General features: G+C 35.3%; 1 protein-coding gene across 1 annotated transcript in view; it reads right to left on the bottom strand.

Annotated features, from left to right (window-relative positions):
* Window positions 1-12,457: 12,457 nt before the first annotated feature.
* Window positions 12,458-17,317, bottom strand: part of GGPS1 (geranylgeranyl diphosphate synthase 1) — a 32,991-nt gene continuing 28,131 nt past the window's right edge. The window contains exon 4 of the mRNA XM_001368851.5: window positions 12,458-13,696. Coding sequence (XP_001368888.1) covers window positions 12,938-13,696 — 759 coding nt within the window. The 3' untranslated portion in view covers window positions 12,458-12,937. The remainder of the gene's footprint in view (window positions 13,697-17,317) is intronic.

Raw genomic sequence — 17,317 nt, forward strand, 5'->3', positions numbered from 1 at the left:
TACCAAATGCATGTTGGTTATATGCCTGGCAGGTAGAACAGGCTGAACATACTTTAGAGGCTATAGTAGTTATACCAGGGGCTATCCATACTCTCTTCACAGAGTCCATGATGCCCTGGGTGCCAAAACGACCATTTTTAAGAGTAGATTGGCAAATTTGATTATAGAAACTTATAGGGAGCAGGGGTTTTCCTTCAGATGACACCCATACTCCATTAATCTGTTTTGCTTTAAATTTTTGTTTCCACTTTTCCACTTCCTTTTCATTATAAGAAAGTGATAAAATTTAAATCATCAGTGGTTGTTCATGTTAAAATTAATTCAGGTCCTTTTATGGCTGCTAGCTTTGCGGTGGCATCTGCTTGATCATTTCCTCTAGAGACAGGGTCAGTGCCACCTGTATGGGCAGAGCAGTGAACTACAGCTAGGGCTTCAGGCAGCTGTAGAGCAGAAAGAACTTCATTAATAATTTCTGCATTAGCTATAGATTTTCCAGCTGAAGTTAAAAATCCTCTTTGGAGCCATAGCATTCTGACTGAGTGACAAATGCCAAAAGCATATCTAGAATCTGTATAAATTGTTGCCTTTTTATCTTTGGCATTTGCAGGGAAACTAGACCCTTGGCCTAGTTTTTAAAGCTAATTACAAAATCATCTTTCACAAGCATCCAGGTATCTTTCCCAGTTCCTTCTTCTAACAAAACTTCCATCTATTTCCACATTCATTGCAAACAACAAATGTTGTCATAAGTTCATCAGCACTGCAAGTTTGAACCTGTGTATAGGTACAATTCTTCCTTTTACATTTGCCACATGTAAATAGGTCAGTTTGGGTCCCGCCTCTCTTGGCCATTTGATGTTCTCTAATTGCTTCTTTGGTCAGGTTTTTGCACATCTCTTTAAGTTCATCACTAGCCATTTCCTCTGCTGTCATTCTAGCAAATACATCTGGAGTTATGTTCCCACACAGTACATTTTTCCTTAAGTTTGGATTCTTTGCCATAAATCCCATGGTATGAGAAATTTTAGAGAGAAAAAGAATGCAAATATTACAAGGTTGGTCATGGAGCTGAATAGCCAGTTGTTAAGTATGTTGTGAACTGGCTGTAACCACATATTTCTAAAGTAAACACGTGGGGAGAAGGACAAGGCCAGAACTTTCCCCGGATTTGTCTTAATCTTAATTTAGGCAGTTGTTCCCTAAAGGAAAGGATTTAGAAATAGTTCTCCTAGCCAGGACTTTAGGGCCCTGTTGCTAAGATCTAAAACAGCTTAATTTAAGGAAAATAAAAAGGCTTTTTTACTCACCAGTTCTTGCAGCTGTATTTTTGAAGCCAAGTTAAAAAAAGAAAACAGAACTGACTGATAGAGCAAGTAACAAAGAGAGAGAGAAAGGAAAAGAGATTTCACAGAAGCTTTTTGAGGGTTTTCTCACCACTTTCATGGTCAACCATAAACTGTAGTGATTAAAATAGTGGAAGATATAAATTGTGATAGATATAAAGAGTGGACGAGTAAGTTGTGACCGCAGGAAATATGTTTTCACTACAGTGTTTTGTTTTTAAATCAAATATAAGGTGGTCGCCAGGGAAATATTCCCAATTATTCAAATATGCCCCAGTCAGCTGGGTTTTATAGAGATTTTAATTAATACAAATGAGGAATTAAAGAAAAGGAGAGAAAGAGAGAAAAGGGGGAATAATGAGAAAAGGATAAGCCAGCCCTGGCCAGTCCTGGCCAACCCAGGCCTAAGCCCTAAGAGAAAAGATCAGTCAGTCCTTAATCACTCACCACAAGATCTGTCCAAGCAAGGATTCTAGTGACACCAGGCCAGCTCCATCTCAGCTGACTTCACCAGCTCAATCCTCAATCTGAATGTTTCAGAATGTCCCTTGAGCTCCTATCTGAGCTCCTATTTAAAGGTCATTTTCTCCTATGTCACCTCCCCTAAGTCCTTACATCTATCAATCACAGTAGACGTTTTTCAAAGGACAGACCATTCTTAGTTCACACCTGAGTAGACTAATCTTTTGAGTAATTCACACCTGAGTAGACTAGAATCTCTGAGTAAGTTTTCACCTCTTTGCTCCTTGTAAGTTCACAAGTTGCTCGACCTTAATAGGTACCTAGCACCCTTTTTGTATTAGGTCTAAAATAGGCATGGGTTTAAGTATGGGTTTAAGTAATTTTCATTGTTCAGAAAAGAGTTCACAACTTTATCTTTCCCTAGGGCAGACTTAAGTAGGTGAGTTCTCACATTCCTGATCTAAGTAGAGTTCACTGCCCAAATGGGGAATGGTCTTAATCCAATCTTATGAAGTAGGGTCTGGGAATTTTAAAGGTTCACAATCCCCCCCCTGATGATCATTGGGAGACTAGTCTCCCCATTGATCATTTAACATAATCATCTTGTAGTCCTAAATGCACTTCTAACTATACATATATACAATATTCAATTTTCTAAGAGGAAATTAGAATAGTGAGGGAGGAAATAGAAAAGAAAGCAAGCAAAACCAACGTTTTGCTAGACGCATTGACAGAAAGCCAAATTAGGGGCAGTCCCTTTTGGCATAAATGTGTACATTTACAATAAATGTTCAATCAATGTTCAGTTCAATCAACCATATCCAAATTTCATTCTTGATCTTCTTGATGTAGTGTAGGTTTTCTGCACCTTTCTGCAACAATTCATTCTCTGGATTTAGGAGTTTCAAGCTTCTTTCTTGAAGATCTTTTCTCAAACAAAATTCAAAATCTTGGATTTCATATATAAAAATACAATCTCAAACAAAAAATCAAAATTCTTAGATTTTAAATTAAAATACAATCCCCCCCCCAAAGTAGGTGTTGAAAACCATCCAGTTCAGCTCAGGGTGCAATGTTAAGTTATGGGGGTGTATGAGTCAGGGAAAACTCCATAACTCAGCATAAAATTTTACCTATAAAAAATATACAATGTAATGAAAGACTAATTATATTCATTCTAAAAGGTCAAATTGTTTGATTCCACATGGGGAAATTTCATCTGTGGCCCTTGGGAATGGTGTTATTGCCTGGGTATTTTGAAGAAGCATTTGTGGATGGTAGACTCAAGGTCAAGGTGAATGTAATAAGAAAAGCCAAAATGGTAGGGGAATAGACCAAGAGGAGATAGGGTATAATGGCTGTCTCATATTAGGAAGGAATAAGTAGAGGAACTACCACAGAGAAGGGGAGAAGAGAGTAGAGAGCTGGTAGTTCTAGAATCCTGCTCTCATCAGACCTGGAATAAAAATATAATGATATACACAATTAGAAGGGTAAAAGTTCTAATTTACAGAGAAACAGAAAGTAAGAGGAATGGGATAAGGAAGGTGTTGGGAAGGGGAGTACATATCAAGAGGTAGGGATGTAAGGTGAGGGGATAAGGAGGGACATTTAGGATAAGAGGGGAGAAAGTTTTAGAATCAAACATGAAATAAGAAGACATAGTTGTGGGGATAAGGATGAGATTTCTGAAAAGATGGAGAGAATAAGAATCAAAAGGTAAAGAGAAAGAGACAAGGGAGGGATGTTTGGAAAGTTGGGACAATTTGGAACTAGAAAGGCAAAAGAAGAGGATAAGGGAAGATTTTTGGAAATGGGTGTAGATTGGAGAGGTCAAAAGCAATGGAACATTCCTTTTTCTTTTAGGTCATGTGTTAGGCAATCTGGTATGTATAAAGTGGTATTTCAGAGTTGTTTTAATTTGTATTTCATCGATAGTGATTTGGAGCATTTTTCCATATAGCTAAGGATAGTTTTAATTTCATTCTCTGAGAACTGCCTCATAATCCCTTCTAATGAAAAACTTTAAAAAAAGTTCAGCAAAACTAACTCCACAATGAAAAAATCTGACATTATTTGCAATTTCACTCATTGTTACCCATTTATGCAAAAAAGTGGAGTGCCTTTTCATATGTCTTTTTTTTTTGCGTCAAACTGGATCAACAGCATTCAGTTTTTGATCATGTCTATGTTTTTTTTATTTATATTGTTGAAGGTATTGTGTATTTTATTTTCCTGGTTGTGTTTACTTCATTTGCATCCTTTTATATAAATCTTTTCATGTTTCATCATATTCATAATTTTTAATTTTTCTTTTCTATTTTTTTAAGACAGGGTCCCCCTGGCTGAAGAATGAGGACAGTGATTGGGCTACAATGGTGGATTTGGGAACATGTTGTCTTATGCAGTAAATTGGAATTGATTATGCATCAGTTTTCAGAATCAAGGATCTTGAACCACCTCAGAAGGGGAAAATGAATATATCTGGATTGAAAAAAGAGTCAAAGTAATTTTTAAAATCCAGCACTAAAATTCCCTCTCCTACCAAACATCAAGATAGAATTGCTGACAAATCAAAGAATTGATTTATAGATAAAGGAGCCACTAGAGAATCAAATTAAAAAGACCATGGTAGAGGCAAAGTTTATAAAATGCATAGTACATCAGCCATGGCAGCATTTCTATTCTGTATCTGATTCTAGCAGTGACTAGCTTTTCTTCACCAACAAGCTATTTAGGAAGCTCTAGCACTTTCTAACACTCCTACTCCAATAGTTCTTCTGGATTTCCAATTCCCTTTCAAGTAGACATGATAATAGGGGTAAAATCCCAAATAGAAACCACCTCTACAGGATAAGGAATGGAAGAAACAAAGTCTTTCATCAAAACTCCACCTAAGTATTATTGGAAGATTCACTGGGAATGTGACTATAGATTCCATCATGGATCTTATGGGAAAATTTAAATGATATTCCTGTGGAAAGGTTGCACCTTTACCTACCATGAGACTTTGTTTGGAATTTGAGATCCAAGTGAAGCTGAAAAAGCACCGAAGCACATGACTACAGGACAAATAAATGGTTGGGAAATAAAAGTCATTTAAGTGCTGGCCCTGTGGCCTAGTCCCACAGGTAGTTTGGCCCAGACAGAAGGATGTTGCCACCATCTCCAATGTGACATCAATCACCTTAGTACATGATTGGAAGATTCTGTTTTTGTAGATAGAAATTACATTCATCCCACAACCACTTCAGTTCCCATTCTTCCCAATAAAACAAGGCTGCTATTTTAAATTTGAAATAAATCTGATTGAACACATGGAGAGAGTCTCATACTAAATGGGCTTCAGTTTATACAAACAATACTGTAGCATTTGTACTGACGGGACATCAGGGAAGGATAGAGAAATGGGAAACAAGTACTGGCTCACAAGGCTCTCTCCTTTTTCTTGAAGGCTTCTAGATAACACTTTTAAGACATTTCTCAAGGGTGAATTTTGTTTGTAGGAATGTTTTACTAAGTCTCTAGCTCTCTCCTCTGCCTACACAATTAAAAAAAAAAACTTCTTCAGAAAACTTTTGAAGAGGTAAGCTAATACATTGGCCAGTCTGATTCTTCAAGAAAAGAGGACATGAGTTCAGTATCAGGGAGCAAACTATACCATGTCCAATTTAGCTCTTACTAGAGTTAAGCCTGGAATAATTCTGCTACTTCCTTGGGTTCAACACTCTGGAAGAAGTACATATTTTCCATTTTACCCCTTTTACTCACTGATGTAAATGATTCTTTTAAAAAAATTCTCACAGCCTGAGTATTATTATTTTTTAATTTCACATACCTAAGAGCCTTCTCTCAGAAATTGGTATGCAGGTTGTGTGCTAGTCCCTGGATGCTGCTTCATCAAATGCCAGTCCTTGGAGGCTGTGGTCCCTTGAGGAATTTTACAAGGTTAATCTTGTAAGATGTAAATTACCTTTTTGGCTTTTATTGTACAATTAGTACTAGAAAATTTGTTTTTTATCTTTGCAGAATTTTAGATAATGTTGCATTTTTACTTTTGTTATCTACAATGGAAGAAAATTGTATTAAATAAATTTCTAGGGTTAAAAAAAGTAAAACAAAAAAGATTGGATCTCCCTATCTCATCCAGTCTGGAAGAGCAGGGGTCAATTATGGGTTTGGTCCCACTTTGATCAAAGCCTGAATTCCATCTGGACACTAAATTAGTTTAGTCCACTGCAATTCAGCATTCCTAAGTTCACAAGTTCCACCAACCTCAGACTCCCTAACGATGATGATGATGATAGTAATGGCTAACATTTATAGAAAGCTTACTTATTTATGTTTATTTATATAGAGCACTGTGCTAAGCCCTTTATAATTATTGCCTCATTTGATTCTTTTTTTAAAATTTAGAATATTTTCCATGGTTATATGATTTATGATTCCTTCCCAACCTCTCCTCCCCCCTCCTGGAGCCAATGAGTAATTCCACTGGGTTATACATGTACTGTTTGTTCAAAACCTATTTCCATGTTATTCATATTTGCAAGTGGAGTGATCTTTTTACACTGAAACCCCAATCATATCCCCATCGCACTACATGATCCATCATATGTTTTTCTTCTGCATTTCTACTCCCACAGTTCTTTCTCTGGATATGGATAGCATTCTTTCTTATAAGTTCCTCTGGATTGTCCTGGATCATGGCATTGCTGCTAGTAGAAAAGTTTATTACATCTGATTGCACCATAATGTATCAGTCTCTGTGTACACTGTTCTCCTGATTCAGCTTCTTTCACTCTGCATCAATTCCTGGAGATCTTTCCAGTTCACATGGAATTCTTCCAGTTCATTATTGTTTTCAGCACAACAGTATTCCATTACCATCAGATACCACAATTTATTCAGTCATTCCCCAGTTGATGGACACCCTGTCTTTTTCCTTTTTTTTTTTGCCACCACAAAGAGCACAGCTATGAATATTTTTGTACAAGTCTTTTCCCTTATTATTTCTTTAGGGTTCAAACCCAGCATTTCAAATTGCTTTCCAGAATGGTTGGACCAATTCACAACTCTACCAGCAGTGTATTAGGGGCTTCATTTGAGTCTTAAAATAACTCTTAGAGAAAGGTGCTTTTATTATACCCATTTTACAGATGAGGAAACTGAGGCAAATAGGGGTTAAGTGACTTGTCCAAGGTCACAGAGGTTGTGCCTGGTAGCAGGGGTTATAGATAGGGATGATCAAACTTGACTAATTCATAATTTCTTATCAGATAAGAATATAGTAATATTACATTACATTCATATACTCCAGCTGGTTAAGCCATTCTCCAAGTGATAGGCATTCATCTACATTTTTTCTGATTCTCTATTTTTAAAAAAGTTGTCATATTTTGGTGTATGTGGTATTTTAATTTTTATTACCCTCCTGCTCTAGATAATATGCCTAGCAATAGAATCTCTGAATCAAAGGTATGGATATTTTAGCTTAATTTTCTTGTTTTTTTTATTTGTTTTTTACTACTCGATTTTCCCAAAACTAATATTTGGAAATAATTTATTTGGTTAAAGTTCATAATTTTCATTGTAAGATAGTTTAGCTTTGTAGGAAGTAATTCTTATGTGCATGCTATTTTTCTTTGCCTTTAGCAAATTTTAGGGTGTCACTTCTTACTAATGGGGAGTAATCCAAGGAATTATGAACAAATTAATAGATCTAATGAGCTAACTTCTTGGCTGCTTGCAGTGCAGTATTTTCTCTTTGCCCCAGAAGCTCTATAGTTTGTTGCATAAATTTCTGGTGAAATTTCTGGTGAAACCTTGAAAGACTTATGGATTTTTTTTATAACTGACTTTTCCCCTTCTAGGTCTAATATGTTCAAGCAATTTTATGTACTACTTTGCAGGTCAATTAAAAAATTTTTTAAAAATATCTCTTGTGTTCCAATGATTTGTTTAGCCTTTGATATTTCTTGCTACAGATGTGTTCCATTTTTTTTTGACTCTAAACCATTAAATCTTTTGAGTGTTTCATTAAGAGTTCTGTTTTCACTTATGTCTTATGCTCCTTTAGTAGATAGGTCTTCTACCCATTTCTCCAGTGCTTCTTGTGGTGATTCCATTTTCTTTTCTGGGGTTCCAATTATAGATCTATCTCTCTAGAGTTTTCCTCTCATCTTCTTTTAAACTTATGGCATACATCATAATTATATTATGGAACTTTCTTTGCTTGGTCATTTCCTTCAGTCTGTCTGCAGTTGTTTTCTATGGGGATTTCTTTCCTTATTCTCCTTTTGGTTAGATACTAGATACTCCAGAACAAAATTCCAAAAACATAATGGAAAACAAGTAAGCATTTATGAAGTGCTTATTATGTGGCAAGCATTGTTCTAAGAGATGGAGATACAGAAAACCAAAAAAACAAAGAAAAGATAATCCTTGAGGCATCTATTTTTTAAATATGTAGAGAAAAGACCAGAAAAACACAGACAAGCGGTAAAGCTTTGAAAGCTACAACTTGAATTTATTATAAACTTTAAAAAGAAAACAATTTTTTACGAGACCTGCATTTTCATGGAGATCTATTTTTTGTTCTATGTGTATGTTCTATGTGCATAAAATGCTCATTTACTTGATGTCTAAATTCAGAATAAAAATATTTTTTCAAAATGTGGAAGTAATGGTAGGTCCCAGATCAATATAAGAACGTGACAGTCTTGTAAAAATAGTGTCAGGAATGCAAATTCTCAGTATCAGCTGAGGTCAGGGTAGGAATCCAAGGCCAAAAAAATGGTCTTGTGTGTTTTAATCTCTATTGGGCGAAAAAGAAGAATCATTGAAGGCATTGACCTTCACTTAAAAGTACATGGGATTATAACTGACAAGAGGAAAAAGAGGAACTATTTAACACCTTTGTTTCTGTTTGCAAAGGAGAATGGTTTTTACTTGAGAAATTAAAGGACAAAAATAACTAAGTATGAGGATAGAAAAAAAAAGCTGCCCCTGTTGAACTGAAGTGACCACTGCCCAGATGAATTATATCCCTGGGTCCTTCAGACTAGCAAATATAATTGCTGAGCCACTATCAGTGATATTTAAAAGATCATGGAGGGACAGGTAGCTTTCTCAGTGGATAGAAAGCCATAATTGGAGGTGAGGTCCTAGGTTCAAATCTGACCTCAGATACTTCTAGCTATGTGACCATGGGCAAGCCTTTTACCCCAACTGCCTATCTTGTTATACTTTTCTTCCTTGGAGCCAAATGCTTAGTACTTATCGTAAAACAGAAGATCCAGGTTTTAAGAAAAAAAAAATCAGGGGAAAATGAGAAAAGTATCTCAGGCCTGGAACAGGGCCAATGTCCTGATTTTCCACAAAAAGAAAGGAAGGAAAAAAGGAAGGAAGGAAGAGAAAAAAAGAAAGGAAGAAGGAAAGAAGAAAGGAAGGAAGGAAAGAAGGAAGAAAAAGAAAGAAAGAAAAAAGAACAGAGTCTGTAAACTATAAAACAGGGAGATTGACTTCAATTCTTGGGATAGTTCTAAGAGACCATTAATGAGATGGTAGTGGTTACAAAATCTGCATGTCTTCTTCAAGCACAGCTCATGCCAAACTAATCCCATTTCTTCTTTTTTGATAGAATTACTAACCAAGTAGATGAGGAAAATGCCATGGATATAATCTACTAAGCTTTTTGCAAAATATCTCATGATATTCCTGTAGAAAAGATAGAGAGTTATGGATTACATGGGAACATAATCAGATGGATTGATAACTAGTTGGAGAGCCAGATTTTAAGTGTCATTAATAGTTCATTTTCAGTACAACGGGAAGTCTTTTGTGGAGTATTCAAGAGATTTGTGCTTTGGACCTATGTTGTTTAACTCCTATCCTAGATAAATGTCTAGATGGTATGACACAATGCTAGGAGGAACAAATGTTGGGTAACAATTGAGATCCAAAAGAATTTGACAGGCTAGAGCACTGGGACAAATCTAAATATTACAAATAAATCTATTTCATAAGTAAAACATAGCTCAGACATTGACAAATATTTAACTTAAAAAAAAATTGTGGTTTTTAATGGACAACCAGCTGGATATAAGTCAGCAGTGCAACATGGTCACCAAAAAAGTTAATGTAGTAGTTACTGGTCTTCGTTAAGAGAGCTAGTTTCTAGGAATTGGGAGATGATAATACAACTGTATTTTGTTCCTATTAGGTAAAAATCTAATTGGAGCAAAGTACAGGGTTCCACAGATTGCATTCAGTTCTGGGTGCTATGTATTAGGGTGGGCATTGATAAGCTGGAAAATACGCAGAAAAGGATAGAGTTGTGAAGGACCTTGAGTCTATGTCCCATGAAGATTAGTTGAAAGAACCAGGATGTTTGGTCTAAAGGAAAGAATACTGGAGGGGACAGAAGAGACTCAAATATATGAATACTTTATTTTGATTGGCTCCAGAAGGCAGAATCAGAACAGGGAAAAGAAGTTGCAAAGAGGCATCCTTAGGCTTGATGTCATGTCTGAGAATAAAAGCTGATCAAAAGTGAAAATGGTTTTATAAGACCAGTGAATACTCCTGCCTTATAGCTCTTTTAGCAGAGCCTGGAAAACCATTTGTCAGGTATATCATAGTGGGGATTTCTTGGGTATATAGGTTGGACTAGGTCCACGAATAGGTAGGTCTATAGGGTGGCGAGTCTCTTCCAACTCTAGAAATCTATAATTTCATGACTAAGAGAATGATGGTGAGAATATTGCCAGAAAATAACAGGCCACTTAAATGGAAATATCTCAAACATAACTGGAGATATAAAATATATAAGCACAGAGGCGATACGTAATGTGAGATGTTGAAGATTGAATAAAAGATGGCAAAAGACTAAGTCCTGAACTTTGGGGAAGGGATTAGGGAATAGAAAGGGGGCAATCCATAAAAAAGAGGGCAATGAGGTAGGACATCCAGAAAAGTATACTTTAGCTACTGATGAATACTTCCTCATAAAATGTCAATACAGGCAAAGTCTGAGAAAAAGCCAGTAACTAGATTGCACTTATACTTAAGAGTTCAGTTTTAGAATGAGAGGGACATAAGCTGGACAACAGCATATTAAAGAGAAAAGGATGCTGGATAACAGACAAATGGTCTGAGAGAATTTTGGGAGAAAAAAGTGTTTGATCAGCAAGTTTCATGACCACTCGTGTATGGGTAGAGATTGCATGAGTAAATGGGAAATGACACTAAAGCTAAGAAAACTGTAAGTAATCCTCTTTTCATAATGACTAATACATTTCAGATTAAATTCATCAAGTAATCAGGCTTTAAGACATACTAACCAGGAGAGCTAATAAACGTTAAAAACCTTCTAGTGCTATGTCAGTGACTAACATCAACAATCTGTTAGTAGGAACCATGCACCAGATTTAACAGAGACTACTGAAATGATAATCCAGTTTTCAAAGTTGATTATTGCAGTAATAAAAATAAAATAATCCTAAATGAACAACTCAAGAGCAAGAAAAGGTCCACTCTATGAAATTAGGAAGGCAAATAAACTATTTGCATAATCTAGTTGAAATTTCTAAAGATGTGATCAAACATATGTATTTTTAAATTGTTATAAATATACAAAATATTATAAAATTATTTTTGTCAGGTTAACTTTTAAAAGCATAAAAAATAAAAAAACAGAATTTTGGATATCTGTAGCAACTTGAAAATGCATATTCTTGATTAAGATAGTCACATGGTATTGAAAAAATCTAGAACTCTTATATATGTTATATTAAATAAACAAATCCTTTTGGTCCATTAAAACAGCGTACCAAAATTGCTTAAGTACTGATTAAACTTCTGATTGTTTCTTGCAGTGACTTCACCAGCCACTTGTTTAATTAGCTTTGGCAAATCAACAAAGGCATTTCAGTTACCAATGTAATTACATTATTCTTGGAGAATATAAAAATACAATAAATTGTTGCTTTAAAATTAAATCAACACATGAGAATTTTTTTAATGGATTACAGTCAAGAGTGAATATTTTTTGTAGAAAAAAAATGCCATTTTCCCACTTAATGATTAAGTACATATTCTTTAAATTTAAATATTCAATCTCCTTTACTCTTCCTTACCCTTCTTGTGGCTACAAAAAAAAGGGGGGGGGAAGAAACTGAATTCTAAATATAATAGGCAAAATATTTCTGGGCTCTCATAAAGAGGTAGATCTTTAGGGGCTCAAGAATAGCTTTAACAGGCAAAAATATAAAATTCTAGCCTTATTTTTTTGCTGTAGTTTAATGTACATGATTAAAAAAATACAAAACAAATGACTACATTTGTTTTTGGTATAAAGCTGATTCAACAATGATAATTACAAAAATCCAAATTCCACAAATCATTATTGCAGCCATTAACAAGGCAAGATACGCGATCAAGCGGAATTTTAAGAAGTACTATTCCCATCCTACCCTATTATTGTGTAGGGAATAAAATCTACTAAAACCTTTGTTTTATAAACCAATTTCTACCTACGTAGTCAACTCTATAGATATTTTTGGGACAAAATCAGTTTAAGGCAGATATACATATATACATATATATAAATAAACAAACATATATACACATGAAGTACAATATCCATCCTGTAGCAGCAAATAACCATGATTTTTTTTTTATTGGAGATTTCTTTATGATCATCATTACAATGGAAAATTCAAAGTATTTTAAAAATTATTACAGCATTGTGGAAAATAGCAAGATAAAAATCCAATCCAGAGAGGCTGAATCCCTCTTTATTGACAAGAATGAAACATTCACAGCAATAGTCTTCAGTTCTTTCATAAGCCTGGCTACATAAGGCAGAGATTTTTAATTGTTTCAAATATTACTAATTCAAATCTGGCAATTTGTGACCCATTTAATTTTGTGCCTCGGTGGGCAATAAAGAGGGAAAAAACCTACAACTTTGTTTTGTAATTGCCTCTCTGTGCTTATGACCAACAGGGACTAACATTATTCATCCAATGATTTTTGAAAGCTAGTAGCTTGGATGACATTTTAAATTGGTGACAGGTGAACTAAGCAAAATAAAGTAAGCCACCAAACTAATAATGCTTTTAAAACTATCAATTTTCTTCTTTGAACATCTTACTTAAATACTTAATTAGAGCTACCAACTCTGGATTTCCACCAAGTGCTTCAATTTGTTTATAGGCTTCAGCTTCAAGCTCCCTAAGTGTATTACGAGTATATTCAAATGAACCTACGTTCTCAAGATAATGTACACAGTATTTTTTAATATCTATGTTTTCTGTCCTCTGCCGCAAGATATTCTGAACCTGAGTGCTTTCAGGTCTAGACCAAATAGCATGAATAGTAGGAAATGAAAACTTGCCCTCAGTTAGATCTTCACAAAAACTTTTGTTCTCACTGTATTCTTTGGAGTGTAGATTAGCATAATCATCCCTAATTTGGAAAAAGAGACCAAGTGTATCAAGGAGTGGCTTTAAATCTTCTTTGTAGTTGGAGAACAACTGCATAAGACCTACTGCTAATCCAAAAAGTCCACCTGTCTTCTGCAGTACCATAGCTTTATACTCTTCTTCAGTGGGACATGTGTAGTTATCCCTCCAGTAAATATCTAAACCTTGTCCCTGATGAAGTTCTAGAAGTTGGCGGGTAAAGAGCTTTACTGCATCTGGGTGATTGAGAGTTAAAACTTTCTCTAGTCCAAGGAAATACACATAATTGGCAGAATTGATTACAGATGGAATTCCATATATGCTGTGGGCAACAGGAAAGCCACGGCGTAGTTTTGAGTTGTCTTCAATGTCATCAATGAGTAAACTGGCATTATGTAGCATCTCTGTAACTTCAATGATAATCTATTCAAAGAGAAGAAAGAATAAACTAAATTTTAATTTAGTTGCAAATGAGTTAACAACTACATAATGTTATGCTCCAGATTTATATTTCCACATTTTATTTACCATCTCAGATTAAAAGTATAGAAAATTTCAAGTACGGTGCAACAGATGCATCCAGGACTTCATAAGGCCTATTTGTAACTAGACAGAAGTTTCTTTAAAACTCATATTTCTAAATAATATTCAATGATATTTTAGATTCATTTGCATTATTATATATTCATTAAATTCACAAATATTTAAGTATATTAAAAAATAGCTAACATTTATAAAGCTTACTATGTGCCAGGCAATGTGCTAAGTGCTTTTCAATTATATTTGATCCTCAACACAACCCTAGAGGTAGATGCCATTATTATTCCTACTTTACAGATAAGGAAATTCAGATGAAAAGAGGTTAAGTGACTACTCCATGGTTACTCAACCAGTAAATTTAAGGCTAGATTTGAATTTAGGTCATCCTGTTTGCAGGCCTGGTGATCTGAATCAAGAATGTATCTTTCAGGTATGAAGCCCACCAAGATATTTACATTAAATTTTAACTTCTGCATTTTGATAATTTATTTAGCAACCTAAAAGCCAAACTAGATACCACACCAACTCATCATTCAAGGAACATCTTAGCTCTTCTTATATTCCTGATAGTCTCCTTTGAATGTAATCTCCATTTTCTTCATTTCTTCTACTCCTACTCAAACTGCTCTTAACCCTGACTGACCTCTGGTTTCTCAACCTTTTTTTGCTTTCTCAGTCTGCCATCCATTTAAAAAAGTTACATGTGCATTCCTACCTAGTCTTGACCACTGTATGCCACTTCAGTAAATCTGATCGATTCAGTTCTAGAATCTCTTGTTTTCTTAAAGTTCCAATACTCACACATGGTTAATATTCACCAATAGATTTTTCTGTTCTTCAGACTGCTAGTGAACAAGGTTATCCTGCTAGGTCTGTTATTCAGCCAGGACCTGTCTAGAATTGTTGCATTTAACTCTGATTTCCTATCACTTTCTATTTAGCACCCTTTCAAGTCTTTCCATCCTTATCAATTCTCTGTCAGTAGATGACCACAACTTCTTCTTTAGAATTACACAGGCCTAGGTTTAGAGCTGAAAGGTTATGGTTCCATTTTCTCATTTTATAGATGAATAAACAGTATCAGAGAAAGTAAGAGGACATTCTTAAGGTACCATAAGTTACCTTGCTGTAAATCCAGGCTTTAAATCCCCATTCTCTGTCTCAAAGACTGTAGTATGAATTCCCTGAATACTTCTCCCCTTTGTCTTCACCCTATCCTTTTTTATTTTCCTCAGAGGAAGAGAGTGGATTCTTCAGATGGTCAAGGGAGCCTGTATTCATGATCATGTTTCCCCCTGTCTCCTCTAACATACAACTCCATTAAGTCGCTCTCCCCAGCTCCTTTTCTTTTGCATATAAACATGCTTAGATTTTGTCTGTAAATTTCAAAACCCTTTGACCCTTCTATACTCACAATCTACTGTCCCTTTGCTCTACTCCCTTTCATTGTCAAACTTCTCAGAAAGGAAGACCACTTCTTTTGTCTCTCCTTTGCACCTCCTTCCTGTTTCACAATTTGGATTCTACTTCTCTCATATTATTAAAACTATTCTCAAGGCATCAATGACCTCTAACTGGCTACTCTGACATTTTCTCCTAAGTTTCTAGTATCCTGGTCTTTTCTGAAATTTGACACTGCCAATTAGCTGCTGCTTCTTGAAGCTCTCTTCTTTTTCTTCTGTCAAACGGAATACTGCTTTTCTTTGTCCTCTTTTTATGAACATTCTTCTCCCTTAACTGGCTCCTTGTCTCTTTCTACTTAAGGCTTGCATTTCCCTCAAGGCTCTGCCTTCTGTCTTTAGACTCATTCCCTTAATATTCTTATCAACTTACAGAGTTTCAGATACCACCTTTATACATATGGCTGTCAAGACTACTGTCTCTACTTCTAGCTTTTTCCTGAAGTCCAGGTCCTCATTTTTAAGTGCCTACATGGCATCTCCATTTATAGACATCTGAATAATACCTCGAATTCTACATATTCCAAACCAAACTGTTAGTAAATGAGTAAGCATTTATTAAGTGCCACTACATGCAGTCATTGTACTAAGTTCTGAGAATACAAAAAGGGGGCAAAAGACAGTCCTTATCCTCCAGAAGCTCACTGCTCAAACCAATTCCTCTCTCTTAACTTTATTTCTATTCATGGTACCCCCATGCTGTCAAGAGACCAAACAGAATGGATGAAAGGGGTGGCCTGAGACCTTTTTTTATGGAGAGGATACACATGTGTAAGAAAATTCTAAGGACTGGAAAGGGGAATATGGTGAACACAGTTTGAATTTAGGACCTAATACAGAAAAAAACATAAGTCATATTGTCATGGAAGTAAACTACAAAACACCTACATAGAAATCTCCATCATAGAATTTGAGACAGAAAAGAAGGGGAAAACCAAACAAGGTTCCATGGCACCTAGATTTAGGAACAAAACTTTCAAAGGGTTCAGAGACAGATCCTATAGGTCAAATTAGTTCTGGAAGGATGAGAAATTCTCAAGAATAAAATTCCAAAACTATAAACAAAAACACTTCTGGTAAGGATGAAAGGAATGCAGTAACTAAAGGGGATTCATATTCACTAATTCAGACTTGAAAATCATATATAGAAGGAAGATAGAAGCAAGAGCATGAGCTAAAGTAGTAAGAGTAACAGAAGAAAAAATAAAAGAAAGAGACATAATCCTATATTAAGAGCATTGACAGAAGTATCAAATGGAGTGTTTTCTCCCCTTTGCTTTTGGAAATGGCATCGGCTCCACAACTATTCTTCTGGAAAAGATGGGGATGCTTCTGTGGTCTAAAAGCTTGATGTGAATCAACAGTGTGATGTGGCTGTCAGAAAAATCCATGCTATACTGAGAGGGCATTTCTAGGATAATTTCTATAATGAGGGAATTGATAATCTGCTTTCATCAGACCACATCTAGAAAATTGTGTTCAGCTCCTGATCCTGCATGGTAAGCAGGTCACACTGGAATGTGTGAAGTAGCCATTTAGTATGTAAAATGAAGAGAATCCAAGAAGACAGATGAATCAGATGAAGGAACTGGGAATATTTAACCTAGAGGAGAGAAGACTAAGGGCGTCATGATAATTCTCTTTAATTATCTAAAGGGTTGACTTATAAGAGGGATTTTGCTTGGCTGTAAAGAGCAGAACTAGAAGCAACAGATGGAAGTTGAAGAAAGACAAGATTTCAGGTAGAAATAATGTTCAACTTACTAACAATTAGAATGTCCAAAATATGCTTCAAGAGGTAGCAAGTTTCTTTTTCACTGGAAGCCTTAAAACAATGCCTGAATGATTTTTTTTTTTTGCAATATAATTATAGAAGGAATTGTAATTCAGGTCCAAGTTGAACTACATGTCATTTGAGCTACTTCTTAATTCAGATTCTAAAAATATTAATGCTTTTGTTTTTCTTTACTCAGCACCTAGTACAATGCTTTATATATACCAAGTATTAAAGTCCTTCACAATCTTTCTCTAGTCTCTGTTTCCA

Source organism: Monodelphis domestica, chromosome 2 (assembly GCF_027887165.1).
Source record: "Monodelphis domestica isolate mMonDom1 chromosome 2, mMonDom1.pri, whole genome shotgun sequence".
Classification (NCBI taxonomy): Eukaryota; Metazoa; Chordata; class Mammalia; order Didelphimorphia; family Didelphidae; genus Monodelphis; species Monodelphis domestica.